Source organism: Canis aureus, chromosome 26 (genome assembly GCF_053574225.1).
Source record: "Canis aureus isolate CA01 chromosome 26, VMU_Caureus_v.1.0, whole genome shotgun sequence".
NCBI classification, from domain to species: Eukaryota; Metazoa; Chordata; class Mammalia; order Carnivora; family Canidae; genus Canis; species Canis aureus.
This window is the reverse complement of record NC_135636.1, coordinates 32327217-32351711: the sequence shown is the minus strand read 5'-3', so window position 1 is coordinate 32351711 and position 24495 is coordinate 32327217. Positions and strand designations below refer to the sequence as shown.

Genomic DNA, 24495 nt, shown 5'->3' with positions numbered 1-24495 from the left:
TTCCTTCATTGAACCATTCAATAAATATTTATTGAGGATCTACTAAGTGCCAGGCACAGGGATCAGATGATGACTAAAAAAATGATGCCTGCCCTTAAAGACGGTACAGGCCAGTGGGGGAAGATGGTCCATCCTGGGAGCAGGGTGGTGGTGAGGGGAGTAAAGCCCAGAGTCAGAGATGGCGTGGGTGCACCTGCTGAAGACGAGCAGTGTGGGGGCAGAAGCCAGGTGGAGCTCTCCCTGAGAGCTGAGAACAGAGAAGTCTTCATCTTCCCAGAATTGCCAGGACTACGCTGCACATCTGGAAATGCAATTTGCCGATCCGGCTGTGGCCTCCAAACCCCTGCCCTCAAGCTCTCAGGTACTGGAGGTTGGTGCCCAGGAACAGGAAGTCCTAGAAAAGACAAGACAGGACAGGATGGCAAAAGCATTCCCTACGCCAAAAAGATGCATCTCCAACATAAAGGGAGGCCCACGTTGGAGGAAGCACAAGCTCTTCCAGAAACCAGGTCAGAGCATAAATCGTGAATGTGCCTCCATCCCCAAGGTCTCCATAAAGCACAGCTTTTGCCAGCCACCTTCTCTAAGGTGGCAATTTATCTGTCATTTCCCAAGCTGCTGCTTCCTGGCAGGGCTCATAAATGTCCTTTGTGTCACCTAAATTTTCTCTCCTTCACAAATAACACAAAATTGCGCACCGTTGAAGTTTACTCTCCTAGCTCCTTGGAAGTTTCCATCATCCGAAGAGGCGGGAACTCTGAACTCAAGTCCATATCCAATCCTCTCCTACAGTGATCCAGCCCTTGTCTTTGGGGGGTCAAACAAATGACCTCAACAGTCTAACGAGCATGATAGCTTATAATAAATCTTCTGATGTGCCCTGCTGAGGCCAGCTGCGTGAATTGTCAGTCCTTACTTCAAATAACCAGCTGTCTGACTCCTTGTAAACACTCAGCAGCAGGATGTTGAGCATCTCTGGACCAAAAGGACTTTGGATATTTTGTCTTCCAAATACAGCAGTTGGTCCATGTTTCCAGGTCCCTGACCACTCTGCTGCCCTTCACTGTCTTTAGTGGCTGTTACTTGCTGGATGTTGACGATGTACCAGACACAACGCAGCATCGCCCTTACTGCTCACAGGGCTACCCAACCCAGCCATCCCACCTTACAGATGCTATTCTAGAAAGATAACCTGAACCGTGGGCACAGACAGACCAGAAAATGCTTGGTCAGAACAGTGGAGAGAAGAGTGAAGATCAGATGTATTCCTTGGTATTAAAATAGTTCCATAAATTATGGTCTCTGATGGATACAACTGTATTAACATTGGAGAGGCAGGGATAGATTGCAACAAAATAGAAAAACAGCAAAGAAAGAAAACAGGCATAAGTATGACCAACGCAACTATCTCCAACAAACAAACAAATGAGCACACAGTTTTAAAAATACCTAGAGAAAGCAAAAAGACTTTTTTTGTGTGGGAGGCAGCACACCAAAATTCAAACTGTGTGCCTGCTGGGGCAATGGGTTTATGAGGGGGAGCACATCAGACCTGTATGTCTGATAAAGCCTTTCCACTTAAGAATCTAGAAGAAATTTTCAAAACTTACAAATGGCTTTTAGAAGCTGGGCTGTTGCCATGGCAGTGTTTTCAGGATGAGCTGGTCTTGTGGTTTCCCCAGGTCACCCATCGTGGGGGTGTGGAAGGCAGTGTGGCACAAGCTGTGTCAAATGCCCCCTGCCTCCTTAGGGGGGCCACTTTTGAAGACCACATGGATGGCTGCATGGCACCTAGCCGTACCCGGGGCAACCCTCCCCTTTCTGAGCTGCAGGCCGGGTGGGGTCCCACCCACTGAACTATGGCCTCTGAACCTGAAAAACTAACCAACTCCCCTCCCCAAATCCTCAAAAGTCCACCTGAACCCACTGACCTTGTGGATCTCCAGAACAGGGTCATAGAGCCGAGTATCCTTGAGCAGAGGAAGGGGGAAGCCATCTGCCAACTTCTCTGGAGGTTGGGGCATAACATAGAGAGATTTGTTAATAAATGACAATCATAAATAAAGTAACAGAGGGACGCCTGGGTAGCTCAGCGGTTCAGCGTCTGCCTTCGGCTCAGGGTATGATCCCAGGTCTGGGGATCGAGTTCCGTGTCTGGCTTCCTGTGAGGAGCCTGCTTCTCCCTGTCTATGTCTCTGCCTCTTTCTCTGTGTCTCTCATGAAAAAATAAATAAAAACTTAAAAAAATATATAAAGTAATAGAAAAAACAAGTTTCCCTCTGCAGACTCTATACACAGTATGTTCCCATTTGACTATCATCAAAGATTATGAGGTAGATAAGACTATTAATTCCATTTTACCGATAAGAACATTGAGGCACGGGGTGGCCAAGTAACTTGTTCAAGGTCATAGAGGCAGAACTGAGATTTCAACTCAGGCAGCTGCCACAGGAGGCTGAGCTCCCAGCCCTGCTGCTATATGGGAGGAGTGGCAGGTATGGGGCGGCATACGATGCTCTCTGCCCTCCACCCCTGTCCTGCTTTCTCTTGCAGCCAAATGAAGCAGGGCCTTCTAGAAACAGCGTTTAGGGCTTTATGCTTTATTTTCTGACTAGGGAGTTGGCAATTGACTGGGAAACGTGAATTCAGAGGTGAGCTGCCCTGTGCCCTCTATATTAACTTGGTCCTCAGTCTTTTACCTGCCATTTCAGGGTATAGGGGGCACATTTCTGTGAGTCCTTACTTCTCTCTTAGGAAGAGCTTTTCTGTGCTCCAAAGAGCTCACTAGAGCCCTGGGCTTTGGGGCAGGGGGCGGTGTGTGGAATGAGACCACCTTCAAAGCGCCCTTCTCGCAGGCTGCTGAAGGTCAAGGAGGAGAAATGCCAAGGTCATTCAGCCTGCCGAAGAGCTCTGTTTGCCATCTCCAAGTCCAGCAACTTTTCCCTCAAAGGAGCACTGTCTTCCTTGACTTGGAAAAATCCCTAGTGATCCTTACCATTGACCTTGGGGTAGAGGGTGTGGAGAATGCCGTAGTTGAGTAGTGCCTCCAACAACTCCACCTGGTGGAGAACAGGAGAGATACACCGTGACCACGTGTGCCATTGTGCCCACCAACAAACTTCCACAAGGCGGACCTGGGATTGGGGGAAGGGCTAGTTTTGTATGTGCTGACACAGCAAACAAGACTGAAAAAACTCAAATTTTGAATAGATGCCTACTTCATGCTACTATTTAATGAGATAAAACTATTTTGAGACACACATTTGTGTGCAAGAGACAGAAACATTTGGAAGATTATACACCCAATTGTCTTTCCTCTAGGAAGAACATCAAGGTTTGGCTTAGCCTTGTCTTTATTTTTTATTTTTTTGCGATTTAATTTTTTTTCACAGCATGTTATCTTGAATTGCTTGTATAAGACATATTTTTTAAAAATTCTCGAAACAAAAATTATAAAACACCACTTTTAACACCATGTACCCAGTATAGGGCTCAGAGCATTATATATATATCTGATTCAGTTTTCACAATAACCCCTTGAAGTTGGTATTACTGCCCCCACTTCACAGACAAGAAAACCGAGGCCACAGAATGAAAGTGACTTTTAGGACCAGCAGCAGGGGCAGAATTTGAACCCAGATTTATCTGATTCTATAGTTCTTGCTTTCTGCATTCTGTGTTCCGAAATCTGATAACTTTTTGTGAATCTTTACATGTGAGTGTTTTACCTCCGAGAACATTCTTACATGCCACACACAGATGCAATATTAGTGTGTCATCATTTACTTCCTCCTTCATTCCCTGAAAGGGGTCATCCTTTGGGGTCCCTGTGAGCAGCGTCTCTCCCCACAGGTTATGCATTTATTTCCAAGTTGTAAGTCCGTAAGGGAGGATCTGGGCAGCGCAAGGTAGGGGGAGGCTGGCCAGAGGGACCAGTGTTAGCAGGATGGTGAAAAGTAAGATACTTATTACAGGTAAGTTCTACCCATTTCCTCCTTAGCCTTCTCTCGTCAGAAATCTCTCCCTGATCACTTCTGCCCACACTGATCTTCCCACTATCTTTCTTATTTTAATATAGGGCCATCCATTTTGCCACTTGTCCCTCCTTGTGGAAATCACCTCTTGGTTCAGCCTACCCAGCACTTAATTCCTTCTTGTTTCAATAACAGAGTCCCTATTTTCCCCTGGGGGACCCTCCTTTCCGATCTCAGTCCATATGGCTTGGGACTGAACATCCTGGCTCCAAGAGTATAGGTGAAACCCATGTTTGTCCAATTTTTAACCACAGTGATTGACTAAAGAATGGCCACATGACTCAGATTAACCTAATGAGAGCTAGCACCTGGATTTTTAAAGAATTAAACTACAGGGGCACCTGAATGGCTCAATCGGTTAAGTGTCTGCCTTGGGTTCAGGTCATGATCTTGGGTTCATGGGTTGGAGCCCCACAATGGGCTCTCTGCTCAGTGGGGAGCCTGCTCTCCATCTCCCTCTGCAGCTCCCCCTGCTTGTGTTCTCTCAATCTCTCTGTCAAATAAATAATAAAATCTTAAAAAAAAAAAAAAAGAATTAAACTACAAAATTTTCAGACTTTCCACCAGTGGGAAAAACCTGTCAGAGAACGAAGCCAACACAGATGAAAGCAGAAGGGAGACTTGGGGAGAGATTCTTGATGCACTAATTTGAGCACCTAGATCCAGTTTTGCCTGAAACTTCTAGCCTTGGCTTTTTCCATTTGTTTTTTAGTTTTATGACCCTATAAATTCCTTCTGTTGGCTTAAGACACTTTTAGTTGGCTTTCTATTCTTGTAGTGAAAAGAATTCTGTTCAACAAACAATTTAATTATATCTTATCTTCTACTGGGATATAACGGTTGTTTGGCCCGATGTTTCAAGTCCTTGAGAACTTCTACACTTTTCTATGGCACAGAGTAGCTCTTCTCATTTTTCCATTTTCTCCTATAGGTGCCATAATATTGTTTAGTTAGCACACTAAATTAGTTAATACCTTAATCATTTCATAAATAAAAACAATAATAACTTACATTGAACACTCCAACTTTAGATTCTTTCAGTTCCACTCGTACCCTATAATGAATCAAAGAAGATTCAGAGATGGGGGCATTATGTCCATGGGAAACCTAAGCAATGTGGGGGTCCCCAGAAAGGAGGTACTGGCTTGAGAAGACACAGAGCTGAGGACAGGGTAGGGATGGGACTGGAAAAGATGGTTAAGAACTCAAATCAGTGATACAACCTTACTGGGAAGACTCACAAAGGGGTAGTGTGTGTCAGAAACTCAATATAGCTGATGTAGAAAATTTACAGATTGAGAAAAAGCAGTATTAGTAAATTCTTTAGAAATTTGGAAGTAGGGATCCCTGGGTGGCGCAGCGGTTTGGCGCCTGCCTTTGGCCCAGGGCGTGATCCTGGAGACCCGGGATCGAATCCCACATCGGGCTCCCGGTGCATGGAGCCTGCTTCTCCCTCTGCCTGTGTCTCTGCCTCTCTCTCTCTCTCTCTCTGTATCTGTCATAAATAAATAAAATATTAAAAAAAAAAAAGAAATTTGGAAGTAATGGGGGATTAGGTGGAAAGGAAGTTTGTGGAGGCAGGACCAGTGGGGCAAAAGAATTGGGCCAATTGGGGTAAAATATAAGTTTCCTTCCCTAATGGCAGGGCCCTAACATTGAGAAGAAGATCTGCTCACATCCCTACGCCCAGCTACAGAGAATTGGGTAGAGTGTCCAGATGGAAGGAGCTCAGTTGAGTGCCTCCATGTGGGCAGGAGGCTGACTTACTTTCCTGGTTTCAGGAACCCAGTGATCTTGCTGGTGTTGAAGGTCAACGTGGCAGATATATTAGTAGCCTGGAAATTCCAGTAGAAGAAAACAGGTTTAAATGAGAAAGGTTGTCACATATAGGAAGGATACTATTTGGACCTGCTGTTTCCTTTAAACAAACAACTCAGTAAGTTAAAGCAGGAACTTATTCACTAGACTGCAGACTCCCCGAAGGCTCATCATAGGTACTCAATAAATGTTTGAACTTGGACTTGAACATTTTTTACTTGAAGTTGCTGACTGTGATAGTGATTGAACTTTGAATAGATTACCACGAGGTATAGAGTGCCTATCCCTGGAGATCTCTAAAGGGATTGTTTCAGGGCTAAGAGTCAATTCTAGTGGTGATAATAATAAAAATAATTTTGTTTTAATTTATATTTTGGGATATTTTGTTTTAATTTATAACATATAATAACAACAAATTTGATAACAACAATGACAAATCAAATTGTAGATATAGCATTTAGAAGCAATCATCCCTCCAGAAATTTGTCTTGTTGAATTTCAAACCCGAAACAAGAGAGTGAAGTTCTTCAACCAGTGAGCAGGAACCCAGAAGGACTCAGAATCCCTTCGCTCTTAGGGTACATTGAGAAAGGAGAGACACCACCCCCCTCAATATTTAATTCAGAGGGACTTTAACATAGGGACTTGGCTACACGAATTATGGAATTGCCAAGAAGCCAAAGAGAGTTAGAGGGGCGACTCAGGTACTAGCAGAGGCAGGAAGCTGCTTCCACCCCAGGACTGGAAGAGCAGAAGGAGGAATTGGGGTTATGGGAACCACCATGGAAGAGACACAGTCACTGCTTGAGTCTCTGTCCAGGACAAAGACAGAGGAAGAAATATTCTGTCTTCTTCCTTCTTCCTGCCCTCTATTCTCTTCACAGAGCTTTTCATTTGCTGATTTGGTTAGAAGTCAAAGTCCAAGGGAGCCTGGGAAATGTAGTCTTCAGGGGTCAGATATAGATGCAGAGCAAACAAGTCAAAGACCCCTACTATGCCTTCCTCTCAACAATAGCCCTTTCTCACTTAGTGGGAAACATATGCATTAAGCAAATAAACCTGCAGACAGCAAAGTAAGTATCTTTATAATAAATGCTATGCAGAAAAATAATAGGGCGCTTTAAGAAAACAAAATGACAGGGGGCCTCAGGTGGTAAGAGGCAATCCAAAAAGTCCTCTCTGTGGAAGTGATATTTAAGTTGAGATCTGAAGGAAGGGGGAAGAGCATGCAGGAAAAGGGAACAGCATTTGCAAAGGCTCTGAACCTTACCACACTAAGCTGGAAGACAGGCTCCCTGCTGGAGCTGGGCAGGAGCACAAAGGCTTCAATCTCCATGAGGGGTGCCAAAGACAGATTCCCGGGGCTGAAGTTCAGGAATGGGGCTGAGGCCATTGTTCCCTGGAGTTCCAAGTTCATGTTGGGGTACAGTCGGGCTAACTGGGGGCAGAATGACGATACTATGTCAAGAGAAGGAAATATGCAGGTTTACCAGCGGAACCCCGAGGGAGTTGGATGAAGCTGAGAATGCTTTTTAATTGATTCTATTTTCACAAAATGCTTTGTTCCCTTTATCTCTTAATGGTGCAACTGGAGATCTTGCCCTGTCAGACATCCAGAGTCTGCACCATGTATTTCGTGACTGCATTGGGTTCTATCGGGCCTGGGTAATGTAACCACAGTGGGCATCAGGTGGTCTCCAAGGTTTTGTCATTATAATGATCACTGCTATGTGTACCTTGGCTATTTGGGAGTGAGGGTGGGAGGATGGGGGATGTTCCTAGACATGGAACTGCCGAGTCAAAGGGCAGGGATATTTTTCAAGCCTTTTATGGGTATTATCAAACTGTCCTCCAAAAACATTGGGCCAAATGTGTCACACCCCTCCCTCCCTGAGCACGGGGTGAGAGCTATTGTAATTGGGTAACTGTACACGTGGAGACCAGACCCCAGCAATTTTGAAATAGGACACAACTAGATCCCACAGTTTCAAAAGTACTCACAAATTTCTGTTTAACTAGTATTTAACTTAGGGGCAAAACTGCTCCTTTTTAGGGGGAAGGATGACAGTCCCTGTGAGCTTTTTGTTGTTGTTGTTATGAAATGTGTAAACTTTACATCCTCTTGTAAAAGGGAGGCACTGTAAAGGTTGAAGAAGGTACAGAGCTTTATTTAGAAGGTGGGCTGAATTGCTTCTCTGCCAGGTTATTGCTGACATGAGCAGGAAGAGGGAGGGAGAGTATCTTCCTCTTTCTAGGACATAAAGGATATTGGAGCCAGGATGTGGCCACCAAGGGCCCTCCAAATCTAGTTCTGACAAATTGGCAGCAGGATGAACGGTTCTGGGGCTCAAGGGAGAGAAAGGGCCTATGAGGGCTACCTTATGGAAGGACACGACCCAGGCACTGCAGGACTTGAAGTTTAAAGTCTTTTCCCATTATAATTCTCTCCGCCATCCTCGGGCCTTCTACAAGCCATGTTCAACACGACCGCCTGTCTGAACTGTGTCTTGGGAGGACTGGGAAGGTGGGGGAGAGGACAAGTGGATTTCTGCGGGATTAAATGACGAGCTAAGCCCCGCGATGAGAGTTGCAAGGTTAGTCACTGCAACACTGCTGTAGCAACACCTGGCGACAACTCCAAGTCCTTCCTGGGAGACCCATTAAGCAAGCTATGGGGTAAGTCCATACAATGGCCGGCTGGGTGCCCAGGAAAACATGAGTATGGAAGCTCCTTTTCTACCTCTGCAGAATGATCTCCTAGGACGGTAAGGCAAAAAAATAAGGTACAAATTGGTGTGTATAATATATCTCTGTTTTGTATAAAAATGGAAAAGATTCACAGCGTTTGTTCTCATATACATAGAATATCCCCAGAAGAATGTAGACTCCGGATGGGAACTGGGTGGTTAGGGGCCAAGAGTGGACAGAAAATTTTCCACTCTAGGATCTCTTATGTCTTATGTGTTGAACCATGAGAATTTAGTATTGAGTCAAAAAATAAATTTTAAAGGACCAAGAACAGTGCCTGGTCCCTAGGGTGCCCTCTGCAATCATCTGATATTATTAATTAGGGTGCATTTGGTGGGACATGTTAGCATTCTTTGGGATTCTCAGATATCGTTGATAAAAGACTGGGCAACCTGTGGTCCCAGGGACATGGGGCTCAGGTCTCTGTTGTTTGGGCTTTGGAGAGAAGGGGTCCTGAGGCCTGCAGAAGGAAATCCCTGCCCTCAATGGGGGCCTCACTGCCACATTCTGACTCTTGGTTAAACTGAGAATAGTACCGAGGATTTTATTTTTTGGTTTTTTTTTTGTAAAGATTTTATTTATTTATTCAAGAGACACACAGAGAGAGAGGCAGAGACACAGGCAGAGAGAGAAACGGGCTCCTTGCGGGGAGCCCAATGCAGGACTCGATCTCAAGACCCTGGATCTGGACCTGAGCCGAAGGCAGACACTCAACCACTGGGCAACCCAGGCATCCCTTGTATCATGGTTTTAAAGAGAACCCCTAGAAGGCTAGTGCGTTTGGCCTGCATCTGCCTAGGCCTGAGAGAAGGCTTACCTTGGGGACTAAGGGGCGGAAGGACTTGGTGGTCAGACGAATGTTAGAGCCAGGGGGAACCTGCAGCAAAGAGATACAAAGTTTTATTTGGGTGCTCCCACTGCAGCTGAAGGTCTAAGAAAGATGGGGAGGTGAGGGGCAGGGATACCATACTACCTTGGTTACCATAGCAACAGTGAGATACCTGCCCTGCACTCAGCACAAGCAGCAGTTGCCAGAGTCCTGGCCACTCTCCTCGGGACATAGGTGACATGTGGGGCACACCCAGAGGGTCTGTGGTGGGGAGATTTGCAGTCATAAGGACCTAGGGATGGCTCCTGGCTTTGTTACTGTGTGGTCACAAGCCAGTCCCTTCACCTCTCTGAGGTTCAATGTCCTCATCTATAAAATGGGGATAATAGGAGCTCCCACTTCTCAGGTCATTGTGAGGGCTAAGTGGGACAGTGGGTACAAAGCACCTAGCACAAGGCCCAGCGCATAACTATTATAAAACACCGCAAGCATGATCCAATCCACTAAAAGAAAGGACTGCACCACAGGCGGGGTGGGTTATTCAAACACGATAATAGAAGTAAAAGGCCTGTGTGTGAGTGTGAGAAGTTACTGAGAAGACAAAAAGCCACTCCATCCACCCACAAGATGGCCCCTCAAATATTATTAGAGCCAGCTGATCAACCAAGTGGGACTGCACTGCATTTCCCTCATCATCCTGACATTGTTCACGAGTCCTCAGCTTTATAAAAGGCCACAAGAAATAATTTTCTGAAACCCAGAAGTATTAAAGAAACTTGAGAATTATTAAAGATGTGATCCACTATAAAATTTAATATTCCTTATACAAAGTCCCACTTGAAACACTTGTTTTAGAGGTAAATCCTAGGAAGCCTTTGTCTCTCCTTTCACCAGGAATCATGAAATCATGGACCTTTTTCACTTTGGCTATAAGGAAGGTCCCAAATAGATTTTTTATAAGTGCTTTCATAAGTGTGCTTTACTTTTAACTTGGTCTTAATTTCCTACTCAATAAAACTTTATGCATTTATTAGTGTATCTATTATCCTGCCTCACTTACTAATTTTTTAGAAGTTTTTAAAAAAAACTTCTACAAACCAACATGAGAGAAAATATTAATTAGAACAACAGGTCTAGAGGGGACAAAAGTAAAACACAGACAAGGAAGTCACAGTCTTTCACGGTTCTGAGGGAGAAAGGATTTTGGCTTGAACTTCCTGGCAACCAAAATGAAAAGGGAAATTGTGCTAATGTAGATATTTCCTTGTCTGAATCTTTTTTCTCAATAACTTCCTATTTAATTTATGTAAATGGGATGGAAAGGAAAGAAGGAAGAAGGACAGGTTACCCTGTCATTTGTGAGTGCTACTTTGCCACCATCCTCACTCACCATGTCATCTGTGATGGTGAAGTTCAGGTAACCTGTCTCATGATAAACCAAGCTGGCTGTGTTGAAGACATAATCAGAGATGGCGAAGTAGACCATTCGGTTGTGTTCTTCAGGAAGGCTCATGACAGGAGCCAGGAAGGTAACTGGGGAATAGTGATCACGGTTAAAGATTTCACCCTGGAGAGAGAAATAGGATGCATTTGAACTTTTCAAAGTCTACCCCAGGGCTAGACATCTGACCTGGGCAGTTGCTCATACAGCCTGATGAGGGGGCACTGGCAAGTCGTTGCCTAAAACTCTCCCATGAAAAGTATTTTTCTTTGGATCAAAGGGTTGTGTATCCAGAATTTATAAATGAAAAACTCCCCGACTGTGGCAAATTAGCCCATTGTACGCTTTCTGCCATCTAGCCCAGTTCTGATTGACCTCACCTGCATGGTAGTCAAGATGAGGAGGGGAAGAGGGTGAGTTTCAAGTCCCAAGAGTTGTAAGACACCTGTTGGGGCCCGGGCTCTTGAAACACTCCCCACCACTCCATGTTGCCCCATCCTCAAAACAGCTGGAACCACTTGGGAGATGAGGACAGATCTGAAGCCAGAGAGACAGGAGGCCCTAAGTAAGGGCTGCCCCTGAGGGTACGGTACACTGGGGCCGAACCCATCCAAGCCCCTGGTCTAGGACTCTCACCTTAAACATCACGTCCAGCATTTGGGCTGTTACCCGAGGGGCTTCCACTAAACTGTAATCAATGCCAGCGAAACTGTCGATCTGTGTTGTGACTGTGAACCAGGAGAGAGGAAGAATTAGGAGCCAGGTGATGGGGGCTCCGACTGAGCCACACTCTTCTGACTTTCATCAGGGCCCCCTGCCCCTCTGCCTCGAGACCTTCTACCCAGCCCAGCCCTGGAGCAAAGAGCTGCTTCTCCAAAGAGAGATGACATGGTTCTTCTGTCCCATTGGTGGGCTTGCGATGAAGAGGTGGTATGCTCAGCTGGGGCCTGAGTGGGTTCCGGGTTCTCTCTCCCTCATACAGACACACACACACACACACACACACACACACACACACCTGAGGGCAGGAGGAGCCCAGCTCTGGTATCCCCTCCATACCTGGAACTTCATGCCAAAGAAGCCACAGAATGGGGAGAATTCTGTATATATATATATATATATATAAAGATTTTATTTATTTATTTATTTATTTATTTTTAAATTTTTATTTATTTATGATAGTCACACACAGAGAGAGAGAGAGAGAGAGAGAGGCAGAGACATAGGCAGAGGGAGAAGCAGGCTCCATGCACCGGGAGCCTGACGTGGGATTCGATCCCGGGTCTCCAGGATCGCACCCTGGGCCAAAGGCAGGCGCCAAACCGCTGCGCCACCCAGGGATCCCAGATTTTATTTATTTAAGAGAGAGACAGAGACCGTGCAAGCAAGGGGAGAGGCAGAGGGAGACAGAGAAGCTGACTCTCCACTGAGCAGGGAGCTCAATGTGGGGCTCGATCCCAGAACCCTGGGATCATGATCTGAGTTGAAGGCAGACACTTAACCAACTGAGCCACTCAGGTGCCCCTTTATTTTTATTATTTTTATTATTTTTTAAAAGATTATTTATTTATTCATGAGACAGAGAGAGAGAGAGAGGCAGAGACACAGGCAGAGGGAGAAGCAGACTCCTCGCAGGGAGCCCGACGCGGGACTCGATCCTGCGTCTCTAGGATCATACCCTGGGCTGAAGGCGGCGCTAAACCTCTGAGCCCCCTGGACTGCCCCCTTTATTTTTATATACAAAAGAAAATATCTAAGGGGTTATATCCCAAACAGAAGTTACCTCTTAGAAGAAAATCTGGGGGTGAAAAGGATACTTAAAGTTATTACTTTCTACATTTCTGTCCCATTTAAAGTTTTATAAGGTATGAATATGTGCATATATAAATTAATAGAGTATTCCAGAGATGGATGGAGTAGCCTACCCGGCAGAGTTTGGAGATAAGGCTGTAGATCAGAGGTCACCGATTTCTGGAGCATTTCACAAATCTGAAACACATGGGAGGAGAAAGCCTGAGTGGGTCCCCCTGGCTTTGGTCTGCCACTGTGCTAATTGCTTTAGTCACGGTCTTTCATACATCTGCCCATTGGTCGATTCTACAAAAACTAGATCAGTGCTTATCATGTGCCACGTGCCAGGAAACAGAAATGATCAAAACCATGCAGGCCCCCACGTGGACCTCAATAGGGTCCAACCGGACCTTTCCAAGTTCCCAGGGCTAGACATCTGAGCTAGCTAGTCAGCTTCCCAGCCTGGCGAGGGCACATGGGCTGGAGGTGCTGCCCGACATTCTACCTTGAGAGATACTTTCCTCTGGGAGTTGCTGGCTTCTCAGAATTTAGAATTGAAGAGCAGAACTAGATGGTCAGTAGAAATAGCCACACACACAGGTGTACTTAGTAGATACTTCTCAAATGTCATCCCTTAACAAGTTGGCTGGACTGATCAGTATTCCACGTTTCCCCTGATGCTCGTGTCCAGGAGGCCGCCACACGGTAGGCACGCACACTTCATGGTGGCCACTTGAGTGACATGCACCTCACGAAGAGGGAATGTGTGTTCCCAAACCTGTTTGCTATACTTGCTCTTGTAATCGTTCGAAATATTTATTATGTAAACCAAGATTACGACCGAGGGAACCTAAGTACTCTGGAGAGGTGAGCTGCTTAGAGAAAATACTGTTAGACATTCTTGGTGTGAACAAGCAAACGCTTAGGAGGGAAGAAATCATAAAAATCTAGAAGGATTCTTCACTGGGATTGCTTTGCAAATGTCTTTGAATTCTCATTGTGGTTAAAGCAATCTGAGCTGGAACGTGTAGCAGATCAATGTTTCATGCACGAAAGACAAAGTCCAGTGTCAATCAGGAGACTATTTTCAAAGAACAGTTCTGGGCCCTGTGTGAAAAGATAACAAATGGATTTGTATTTACTGTATCTTAAAATGTTTAGATTTATATGTAAATATTTCCTGTGTTCATGTGTGTATGTGACTCCCCACAGTACACAGTTGTTTTGACTAAGCAGCCACCACCTCTTGTGCAGATGGATCCACATATCTAAGGGGGGTGGGCTCCACCAGCGTGGGAGGTGACATTTTAAGGGCAGGTGGAAAGATGAGCAGGCATAAATCAGGCACATGGGGGACATGGGGAAAGGTCTATGCTGGACGCTGGGCAGGCAAGAGGTGAAATCTTAACCTTCCTTTTGCAGCTGGCTCAGTTTTGGGAGGGTTTGTGGCCAAAAAGCAAAGAATGGAGGTGGTGACAGCTCAGTTTGATCAAGGGTTGTGGCCAAAAAGCAAAGAATGGAGGTGGTGACGGACAGTCACAGTTGATTTCACAGGAACCAGGAAACTGCTGGCCTCACTGGAGACTCTTCCCTTCTTGCTTTTCCCTGAGACAAAGGCCCATCAGATCTTTCTAAAACCTCCCTGAATGCCCCACCCCTAATGGGACCTGCATGATGGGGCAGGGAAGGCTCTTTGGCCCTCAGGCCTCCTAGAGAGGCAGGTTAAGGGTGTAGTAGGTGAATTGAACAAACTTAGGTTCAAATCCTGTCCAATCCTCCCACCCCCTACCAGCTGTGTGACTTTTACAGAATCTCTCCCTGCTTTTGAGTTCTTACCTACAGGATACAAGGCCAAGTGCTTCCCAGAGATTGGGCTGGGAGAAACATGGGATGAGACAGTGAGTATATATGACCCAGAGAGCAAGCATACAGGGAGTGCTTATTCTTAGTCCTGGTGGTCAGATACTGCCAGTGGGGAATTTGAAAGGTCCTGTACCAGGCTCTTTGTTTTCCTAGATGTAGCAAATCTCCGAAGACCCATAAGGGTCAGGGATCAGGTGAGATCTCTACCATTCCCAAGACACTCACCCCTAGAAGACTTTTGGTACAAACTGCCTCACATTCTAGGAACTTCGAATGCTGACCTAGTGCCTCCCTAGCAAGGTGACCACTGGGCAAGTTACTCCACCTCTCAGAGCCTCCTAGGTCAAATGTGGGAAATGGCACTTTCTTCGAAGGTCATGATTAAGGTGGAGAGCTTGTTCAGTGGTTGAAAGCTTAGCACACTATTCCTGGCCAAACCACAGTCTCAATAAATAGCCGCCATTGTTATAGATAAGAATAGTTACACAATGATATATTCTGTATCACATTAATTATATTATTTAACCAAAGCGAAACGAATTGCATATATCAAAACCAATTGTAGTATATTACTATTATTGTATAATAGTATTGCTAATCTTTATTTGAACCGTCATCAGCAGGGTAGTATAAATCCACACCGCTGTAGAATACTGTGTCCTACTGAGAAAGGCATGGCTACATGGAAATGAGGTGCTGAAGAAGGAAGTTGACATATTTCCCAAGCTCACCCAGACCCCAGGACCCCAGAATAAGAAAAGGAATAGAATGCAGTTTGCCACTCCTCATCCGTGGGGTCTTCTGCTATTCCCACTATTCCCACTTCAACCACCAGGGGCACTCAAAATGAGACTGGCCTTTGGACCCAGTGGAGACCATGCGCGCGCGTGTGTGTATGTGTGTGTGTGTGTGTGTGTCTGTGTCTATGTGTGTGTGTCTGTGTTCCTCTTTCCTCCTTCATGACTTTCTCCTTCCCAAGCACAATCATTGCTACATACGTACCTCCAGGTTCATGATACCTCAGAAATGGTATTTTGGAGGTGAAGTGAGTATTTGCTAACATGAAACCTCTGTTTTAGCCAAAGATTTTGAAATTTGGAGATTTCACATAGGGTTTTTTTTTTTTTTTTTTTAATGGGGAAAACTGACAGCCTGTGGCTGCCTTCTCCTCCTGGGCAGGTGCTCATGAGGTAGGAACCAGAGCTCTCACCTGGTTCTCACATTCCCCAAGTATCCTGCCTGGTATCTGCAGGCACCTAAGTGCTGATTTCCTATTTTGGCCTTGTGGAGTGCAGGGCATTGGGGAACAGTGAACAAAGTCAAGGAGAGGAAGAGGCAGGAGTCCCTGTTGGGTCCCTGCTGTGTGAACCACTGGCTGAACATCTAACCATTCTCTGCCTCCCTAAACATACTTAGAGTCCAGAGACCTACATTTTGCCCAGCTTGGCCACACACTGGCTCCATGACCTCAGGGAAATAATTCATCTTCTCTGGGCCTTGGGCCTAAGTACGTCTGGGCCAGTCCTCCTGGCCATCCAGCGCCAAAATGAAGGCTTACACCTAGCTCTGGAGTGGCACAGCAGATGCCAGCAGTTTGGACATTCCTACCTTGCTCTCCAATACTCTGCAGAACTTGGACTCAATCTGGTTGTGGAAGAGATTCATCAGCCACCTGGGGAGAGAGGCACAGAGGACGGTCAGCTGTGTGCCTCTGAATGTGGGGACAGTGAGGCAGCAGAGAAAGCCAGACCTTGGCCTTTGGCCAGGCCGGTCCCCAAGGGAACTCTTCTCACCCCATCCTGGGACCCTGCTCTGTCTCAGAATCCTGGACAGGATAAAAATGCAGTGTCCCAGCTCCCAGCACACTCGCTGATTCAATGCATCTGGCATCCCAGCCCCCTGCTGCACCCAATCAGATTCAGTAGATTTAGGGAGAGGCTTGAGAATCCACATACTTCTAATCAAGGAAACTCGGACAAAAAGATATGTATCCGAGGACTTGTACATTGTTCACACACTCTTCTTCAGCCAAAAGCCCTTGTGTTTCTCTAATAGATTTCATTCACCTAATGGTGGTCCCCAGTGTATTCTGGCTCAAGTCTGCATCTGTTGTTCTCAGCAGGGTCCCCCAAAGAATGACCTCCCAGTGCCTGTGATGTGCCCCTGCATTACACCTGGACATGTGTGCTTATCAGAGGCCAGGCCTTGGGTTGGATGGGGCTTAGGATGCACCCAGGGGTCCAGCTGGCCAGTGTGACTTACCCCAAATCTCCTGATATGTCCACCTCCACATCTTGAATGTGGCTGCTGCAGCTGGAGGCAGCGACGGTGGGCCTCCCAGAGGGCTCCCTGCCCAAGACAAGGTTCACTGAAATGGTGATACCCTTGACCTGCACATCAAAGGAACCCTGTAGTTTCCTGGAGGAGATGAGAAAAGCAATCATCAATTCCTAGTCTAAGATCAGCCACCATTTAGGGGGAAAGATGAGCTCAATTCTTACCCCAACATAAGAGGAGCTAGAGCAAAATCTTAAATATGAAAATTACTATGAAGTAAAGATTTATTACAAATAAGACTGTAAGAGATCAGGAAAAAAGCCTGGGTCTAGTTATTTGTGGGAGGGGGTGAGCAAAAGCCTTCCTAGGCAGGATCCAAGTCTCAGGAGCCTTAGAGGAAATGGCTGATAGACTTGCCAGCATAGAAAATTAAAACTCCAGTGAACAAAAAATGCCATATTTGAAGTAAAAAAGAAAAAGGCTTTGCATGGTGAGCCAGCCAAAAAGCTAATTTCCTTAATACCCAAAGAACAAGCTCATATGAATTAATAAGGAAAAGACGAAACAACTCAAAAGGAAAAAAAGGGTGATCAAAGATATCAAACAGGAAGTTCAGTTGCAAATAAGCATATGAAACATTATTAAAAATGAAAATACAATGATGCCAGTTTTCACCTGTCGTATGAAAGTTCTGAAGCTTGAGAAGGTGTGGGTAAACAGAAGTCCCAGGTGCTGCAGTGGGGAGAGCACCTCTGGAATACAGATTGCTGGGATCCATCCTAATGCATGTTTTTGTCCTAGGAATTTTACTTCTAAGACTTTACTCTGTGGCTCTTCCTGCCAAGATATATGCATGGGGCAGCTCATGGCAGCATCACGGGTCATAGCAAAAAGTGATGAACCACCCAACTCTCAACTAGTAAGGACAGATTCAGCAAGTTGTAGGCATCTGTGCTATGCAGCCTTTGAAAAGAATGAGGGTAGAGGCACCTGGGTGGCTCAATTGGTTAAGTGTCCAACTCTTGATTTTGGCTCAGGTCATGATCTCAGGGTCATGAGGTTGAGCCCTGCATTGGCTCCGTGCTAGATGTGGAGGAGCCTGCTTGGGATTCTCTCCCTCTCCCTCTGCCCCACCCCTGCCCCTTTCAAAAAAAAAAAAAAAAAGAATGAGGGTAAATATGGTCTATCTATACAATGAGATATTAATCATCCATAAAAAGGAATAAAGCACTGATGCATGCTATGATGTGGATGAACCGCAAAAATATTATGCTAAATGAAAGAACCTAGACACAAAATGTCATATATTGTATGATTCCATTTGTATGAAATGTCCCAGATAGGCAAATTCATAGAGAACTAATGCAGATTGGGGCTTGCCCAGGGCTGAGGGAGGAGACGGTGGGCAGTGATCTCCTGGGAAGATGAAAACATTCTGGAGCTAGAGGGAGGTGGTGGTTGCACATCATTGTGAATGTACTAAATGCCACTGAATTGTTCACTTTAAAATGACTAATTTTGGGGCACCTTGGTGGCTCAGTGGTTGAGTGTCTGCCTTTGGCTCAGGTCATGATCCCAGGGTCCTGGGATCGAATCCTGTACTGGGCTTCCCACAGGAGACTGCTTCTCCCTCTGCCTATGTCTCTGCCTCTGTTTCTCTGTATTTCATGAATAAATGAAATCTTTTAAAATATAAATAAAATGGCTAATTTTACATTACATGGATTTTGCATTATGTGAATTTCATCTCAATGAAAATATTACATTAAAAAATATAAAAAAAAGAATGAGGTAGATTTTCAAACACTCATACAAAAAGATCTTTGAGATACTTAGCTGAAAAAAACTCAGGACAGAGAGCATAGTTTGCTTGTTTTCCTGGAGATCGAATGAATGTGCACTATGGTGACGTGTATCCTGCACATCTTTGTAAAGCAAAAGAAATAGAATGTGAATCCCATAGGCAATTAAAATATTTCTAGTAGCCACTTTCAAAAAGGCAAGAAGAAAGAGGTAAAATTAATTTTAATAATAAAAGAAAAAAAATTAATTTTAATAGTATATGTTATCATTTCAACATAACAATATAAAAATCACTAATGATATTTCTTCTGGGTTTTTTTTGTACCTAATCTTCAAATCTCATGTTTCACCCTTATAGCAGATCTCGATTTGTACCAGCCATTTTTCAGGTACTCAGTGAAAACACATAGCTAGTAGCTACTCTATCGGACAGTGCAGGTCTAAAGTATCAATACAGTCAGGTTGCCCAGAAAAGACTGGTCAACCCTTCTGTGATGGACTAAATTGTTTGTCCCCACCTCAAATTCACATGTTGAAGGCCTAAACCCCAATACCTCAGAATGTGACTACATTTGCGACACAGTCTTTAAAGAGATGATGCCATTAAAATGAGGCCATTAAGGGGCCACCTGGCTGGCTCATCAGTGGAGCCAGAATTGATCTCAGGGTTGTGAGTTCGAGCTCCACATTGGATGTAGAGATTAAATAAATAAACTTGAAAAAAAAATGAGGCCATTAGGGTGGGCCAGAATCTAATCTGACCCTTATAAGAAGAGGACACAGAGTGCATGCACACAGAGGGACAACCATGTGAGGACATAGCGAGAAGGCCGCCATCTGCAAGTCAAAGAGAGAGACCTCAGAAGAAACTAGGCCTGCTGATACCCTGATCTTGGACTTCAAGCTTCCAGAATTTTATTTTATTTTTTATTTTTATTTTTTTTTTGCTTCCAGAATTTTAAATCACCTAGTGACATTTTATTATGGCAGCCCGAGCAGACTAACCCATCTTCCATCCATGGACCCTGGAGATCAGAGAACAGTTCAAGGTGCTAGAGAGTTCGTGCTTCTGGGGGCCACCCTTGACCAAGGGCCAACTGGAAGAAGGGGCCATAATGGCTGAGTTGGGGTAACTCAGAGGTGTGCTCTGCCTGCATGGTCTCCAGAGGTGCCCAGGAGGACAGAGCTCCAATCAACTGCCAAGCTGACGTCCTTCCGTCCCTGCCTCCCTTCTCCCCCGCCCCACCCCATGGACATTTCCTGAGGTCATTTCCCAGGTAAAATACTTATATTTGAATTCTTGTCTTGGGACCTGCTGCTGGGGAAAGCAAACTAAAAAGATACAGGATTCTCTCATTTAACCACAACCCCATCAGGGAAGCATGAGAAGGGAAGAGACTCAACCAAGAGCCAGGACTCAGACCCCTGTAGGCTCCTTCCATCCACCATGTGGCTTCTCTGATGAGCTAGGACCCAAGAAGGATGGGCCCAGGGCCCGAGAGCCTGGGAGCAGAGTCCACTTACACGAATGCTTTGCGTGCCTTCCACTCGCCCTGGACTCTGATGAAGGAGTCAGAGATGGTGAGGCTCAGGCCCTGGCTGGGGAGTGGCGTCAGAGCAGAACCACGCAGCTCACAGCTGTGGACACTCAGGCTGAGGAGAGAGACACAGTGTGGACAGCATTAACCCCAGCTCCGAGCCCCGCCACCCCCACTCCCTCCCCGGGGGACTGGGCTGAGCAGACTGGGGACCTGTCTGCTCCAGGCAGGTGTGTGCTCTGTGCTGAATCATGTGGCCATGCTAAGCACGTGGCATCCGTTATGTCACCTAGGCCTCTCAGAGGGGTCAGCACCATTCTTGTTCCCTTTTTACAGATGGGGAAATAGAACCACTTGGAAGAGATGCATTTGGTCAAAAGTCACACAGTCAGGATCTGAGCCCAGGAATCTCATGATCGTGGGTGGGATCCAGAATAGAGGACATCGACACACTCCTCTGGGTTGGCAGCTCCTTCTTGGAGCCATCCTCTCCCTTGACAGATCCAGGTAGGGGGATCAGATTCAGGGAAGGCTGAGGCCAGCCTCAGGAAAAGACACAAAGTGCTGGGAGAAGCAAACCAAGACAACACATATTGGGAAAACAGTGGTCAAGTTCCATTTTATATGCCCAGCACATCGTAGTAGGTGCTCAATAAATGTTTGCTGATGGACTGAAGAAAAGAAAGAATGAGTGGAGCCATCGATGGGAGTGGGCAGGGAAGGGGTGATGAACTGTGACTCAATTGCTCTTCTCCGTCACCCATTTCTTCACAAGTGTTTTATGCCTTTTTATTCCCCTGGCATCAGCTGCTCATGTCTTGTGATCCTTTGAAGACTCAGCTCAAATGCCACTGTCTCTGGGAAGCCTTCCTTGACTCCCCTGGGTGGACACACCTCAGCTCTAACAGTTGGGCTAATGTATTTAAAGTTTAAGGTCTATGTCCCCTTCCAGACTACATGCAGGGGCCAGATCGAAGGCTGGAGTATCACAGAGTCATCCCCGTGTTACAGATAAGGAAACCGAAGCTCAGGTCACACAGCTAGTAGGTCTTCACTGATATTTGTTGGATGAGTGAGTGAATGGGGGGAACCTAACTCCCCCCCCTCCCGGACTTCCCTCTGAACGCTGTGAGGAACTCTCCCTACTGCTGGCCCAGGGAGGTCCTGGGGCTCTCCCTCCCCTCCCTCCACATCCCCACCCCTCCTCCCAGCCACCTCAGGGCCCCACCTGTGGAAGTCATAGTGCCCACGGCCAATGGGCTTGATCTTGAAGTCCCCGGCGAAGTCGGGCAGCGTGATGCTGAGCAGTTTTTTCTGCAGGGCCACCAACCCCTCCTTGGCCACTGTGGATAGGAAAAAGCTGCAAGTCAGCCTGTCCTGCCTGCCTGCCTGCCTCACCTCTAAACCCTTCGGTGGCTCCCACCTGCTCCAGGGAGAAAGGCCGACTTGCTTACACACATTAATGACAGTTACAGAATATCGAGCCCCTGCTGTGTACCAAGTGACAGGAGAAATAGGAGCATCCCTCCATTTCACGGGGTGCCATTATGTTGATGCCCAGGTTATGGGTGAGGAAACAGTGTCTTTGTCAGCAACCCCACGAGGGCAGGAGTGCTGCGTGCGTGGTGGGTGGTCCTCTGTCCTGCCCTTCCCCGCATCTAGCCCGTGCGGAAGACACTGTGAGGCCTAGAACCCCCGCACCGGCATCTTTCTAGCTGGGTGACCTTGAGCAAGGCTTCAGCTTCACGTTCTCCACGGCAATGGCAACAGAGCTTTGTTTTCTGGGCTGGCATGAAAATGAAAAGATATCATTGCAGGGCAAAAAGGGGGTTCGGAGGATAACGGGCGCACCTAGCTTGGTGCGCGGCACAGAGCAGGCACTCAGTAGATGCCTGCGACAGCAGGGTTTATACTATGACAAATATGGAAAGGACCAAAATGTCCAACTCTAGCCAATCAGCTAAGTAAACATGGTACAATCGTCAGTCACACAGGGGAAAGGAACCAAAGGCACATTTTGCCTGATGTAGGATTTCAATATAAACAGTGCTTATTAGCACCCTTTGTTCTGATATGCAAGGGATCCGGGATTCTGCAAGGGACGCGTGTAAACGCAGAAGGCCGGGGCCTCCCCTCTTTCCAGCTGGCACTCCTCCCTCCAGTGAAGGCACGTGCCAGTCCTTCTGCCCGAATGCTACCGCTCGTGCCTGGCCAGGTGCCACTCACCTTTGTGCCTCCCCTAACCTCCTCCAAGAAGCCTTCCCTGATTTCATTTCTTTGGCTCCCAACAACCCTGCCTGGGGAAGTGTTACAATTTAACAGATTAAATGTTATCAAATTAAATGTTATCATTTAACAGTCCCCCATTTAACAGATGAGGCAGCTGAGGCGCTGGTTCAGTTACTGTGGGGGGTGGTGTATATACACCTCGGCTCCCTACGGATGGATGAATCCTGATGCTTTGTTTCAGCATCGTTTTCAAAAAGTCGTCCTGCTTTTGCTCGATTTAAAATCGAGATATAACATACACGAGAGACACTACCAGGTAATATTTAAAGGTTTAAGTACCCAGGTAGCCACCTCTCAGAGTCAGATGTTGCATATTCCTAGCACCGCTGCAGGTTCCCTCCTGCCCCCCACTCTCACCCCCCAGGTCATTGCCTTCCTCTGGAGGTCATGACCATTCCATTATCATGATTTAAGACATGTTTTCAAGCTTGACTAAGAACCTAAGAACTTTCCAGTGGAGTTGGGCCAGTCACTGGGTAGTGGCTGGGTTAATGACATCTTCTGGTTGCCCTCCCTCTCTCCTCTCACCTTCCCACTCCACTACACCATGTCCTGGAATCTGCCCCTCAATCAACTGTTTGCTCCAAATTCTTATCCCTGTTGGCTAGTGAGGGACCCCGCCCAGACAAGCACCATGCCCAAGTAGCACAGTGGGTGGGTGACCCGGCCAGACTGGGAGCCAGGGCCGCCAGACTGGGAGCCAGGGCCACCGGACTGAGGGAGAGCGCCCCATTGGTGTCCCCCACAGTATGCAGAGCAGTCTGGCGCCCAGCAGGTCGGCCAAGTCCAGCCAACAGCCACAGCTTCTTACCATACTCGAGGCCCTTGTCAGTGATCCTGACAACCAGGCCGGGGTTGGTACCCAGGGCCCCAGGGATGGATGTGAGCAGGAATCTCAGCAGTAGAGAGGACAGGACCCCAGCCAAAACCTTCATCCTGGATTCCCAGTGGAGTGACCCAGGCTGGGCCCCGCTCCCTTAAGTAGCAAGGGGGCTGGAGCTGGAGTGGCTCCTGAAGGGGGGCGGTTCCTGGGATCTGGTTCATTGCATCGGGAATGGGAGGCACAGAGACTGGAACTTGCTTGCGACACAGCTGGGGTCATGGGTTGTACTTAGAAACCAGTTACTGCTACACCAGGTCAGAGGGTGGGTTGGCCTGGCCCCAGGTGACAACCTCTGTTTTCCTTCCCGCAAAAAGGCCCCATGTTCATTGCTAGGAAGGCTCGGTGTTACAGACTAGGAAACCGAGGCTCAGAGAAGCCGTGTCACTCCCTCTGGCAAGTGGCAGAGCTGGGAGTCAAAGCCAGGTCTGGTGCCAGTCAGATTCTTTTCTCTTTTTTAAACAAACAGAATTGAGTTTCCCCCATGGGAAACCAGGCTTTCTCAAGCCTTGCTGGTGGTAAAATGTTCTGGGAGGCGACTTGGCAAATCTTTAAATGCTTGCATGCCCAGTAACCCTAAAGTTCTCCTTCTGGAATGTAAGTACATAATTACATCAGTGTGCAAATATGTCACTGCACCACGGTGCCCATTGCTGCACGGTATGAAACAGGCAAGGGAGCAGTGGGATCCACCCTAAAGGGTCTACCAAAAGGACATTGGCCAAATTAAGTGTGATACTTTTATTTTTATTTATTTATTTTTAAAGATTTTATTTATTTATTCATGAGAGACACAGAGAGAGAGAGAGAGAGAGGCAGAGACACAGGCAGAGGGAGAGGCAGGCTCCATGCAGGAAGCCCAATGTGGGTGAGACTCGATCCCTGGTCTCCAAGATCACCTGGGTCTCCTTCCCTAATCACCCCCACATTTCCCTGGATTAGAGAGAGGTCCTCCTCTGAGGTCTCAGAACATCTGCACTTTCTCCATCATAGCATTAACCACTCTGCTTTTTTAAAATTGTGGTCCTTTAAAAATATGTCCACAAATTCTTTTATACTCTTTCCATCAGAAGGTGGAGTCTCCGGGTCCTCCCTCTGACATTGGGTTGGGTCTCTGTGACCCCCTCAACGGGCCAAATGTGGCGGGAGTAACAATTTCTTCCCAATGGTTCATAAGAGGCACT

At 46.6% G+C, this 24495-nt stretch overlaps 1 protein-coding gene across 1 annotated transcript; it reads right to left on the bottom strand.

The window, feature by feature from the left end:
* LBP (lipopolysaccharide binding protein) lies at window positions 1–23401 on the bottom strand. The gene is made up of 15 exons (XM_077873138.1): window positions 23243–23401; window positions 21371–21485; window positions 20129–20257; window positions 16787–16942; window positions 16133–16196; window positions 12796–12859; window positions 11507–11598; window positions 10820–10996; window positions 9418–9477; window positions 7123–7290; window positions 5802–5869; window positions 5046–5088; window positions 2996–3059; window positions 1932–2008; window positions 1–394 (listed from the first exon to the last, which is right to left on the bottom strand). The coding sequence occupies exons 1-15, from the start codon at window positions 23364–23366 to the stop codon at window positions 350–352; spliced, it is 1446 nt and encodes a 481-aa protein (XP_077729264.1). The 5' UTR covers window positions 23367–23401; the 3' UTR covers window positions 1–349.
* Window positions 23402–24495: the final 1094 nt, after the last annotated feature.

Excerpts from the sequence above, each read along its gene's own strand:
- LBP (XM_077873138.1), bottom strand. The coding sequence starts at position 23,366 with ATGAAGGTTTTGGCTGGGGTCCTGTCCTCTCTACTGCTGAGATTCCTG. Across the intron at positions 21,486-23,242 it reads TGACAAGGGCCTCGAGTATG|TGGCCAAGGAGGGGTTGGTG; the intron begins GTAAGAAGCTGT and ends TCCTATCCACAG. Across the intron at positions 11,599-12,795 it reads TTATCTCCAAACTCTGCCGG|TCACAACACAGATCGACAGT; the intron begins GTAGGCTACTCC and ends CCTGGTTCACAG.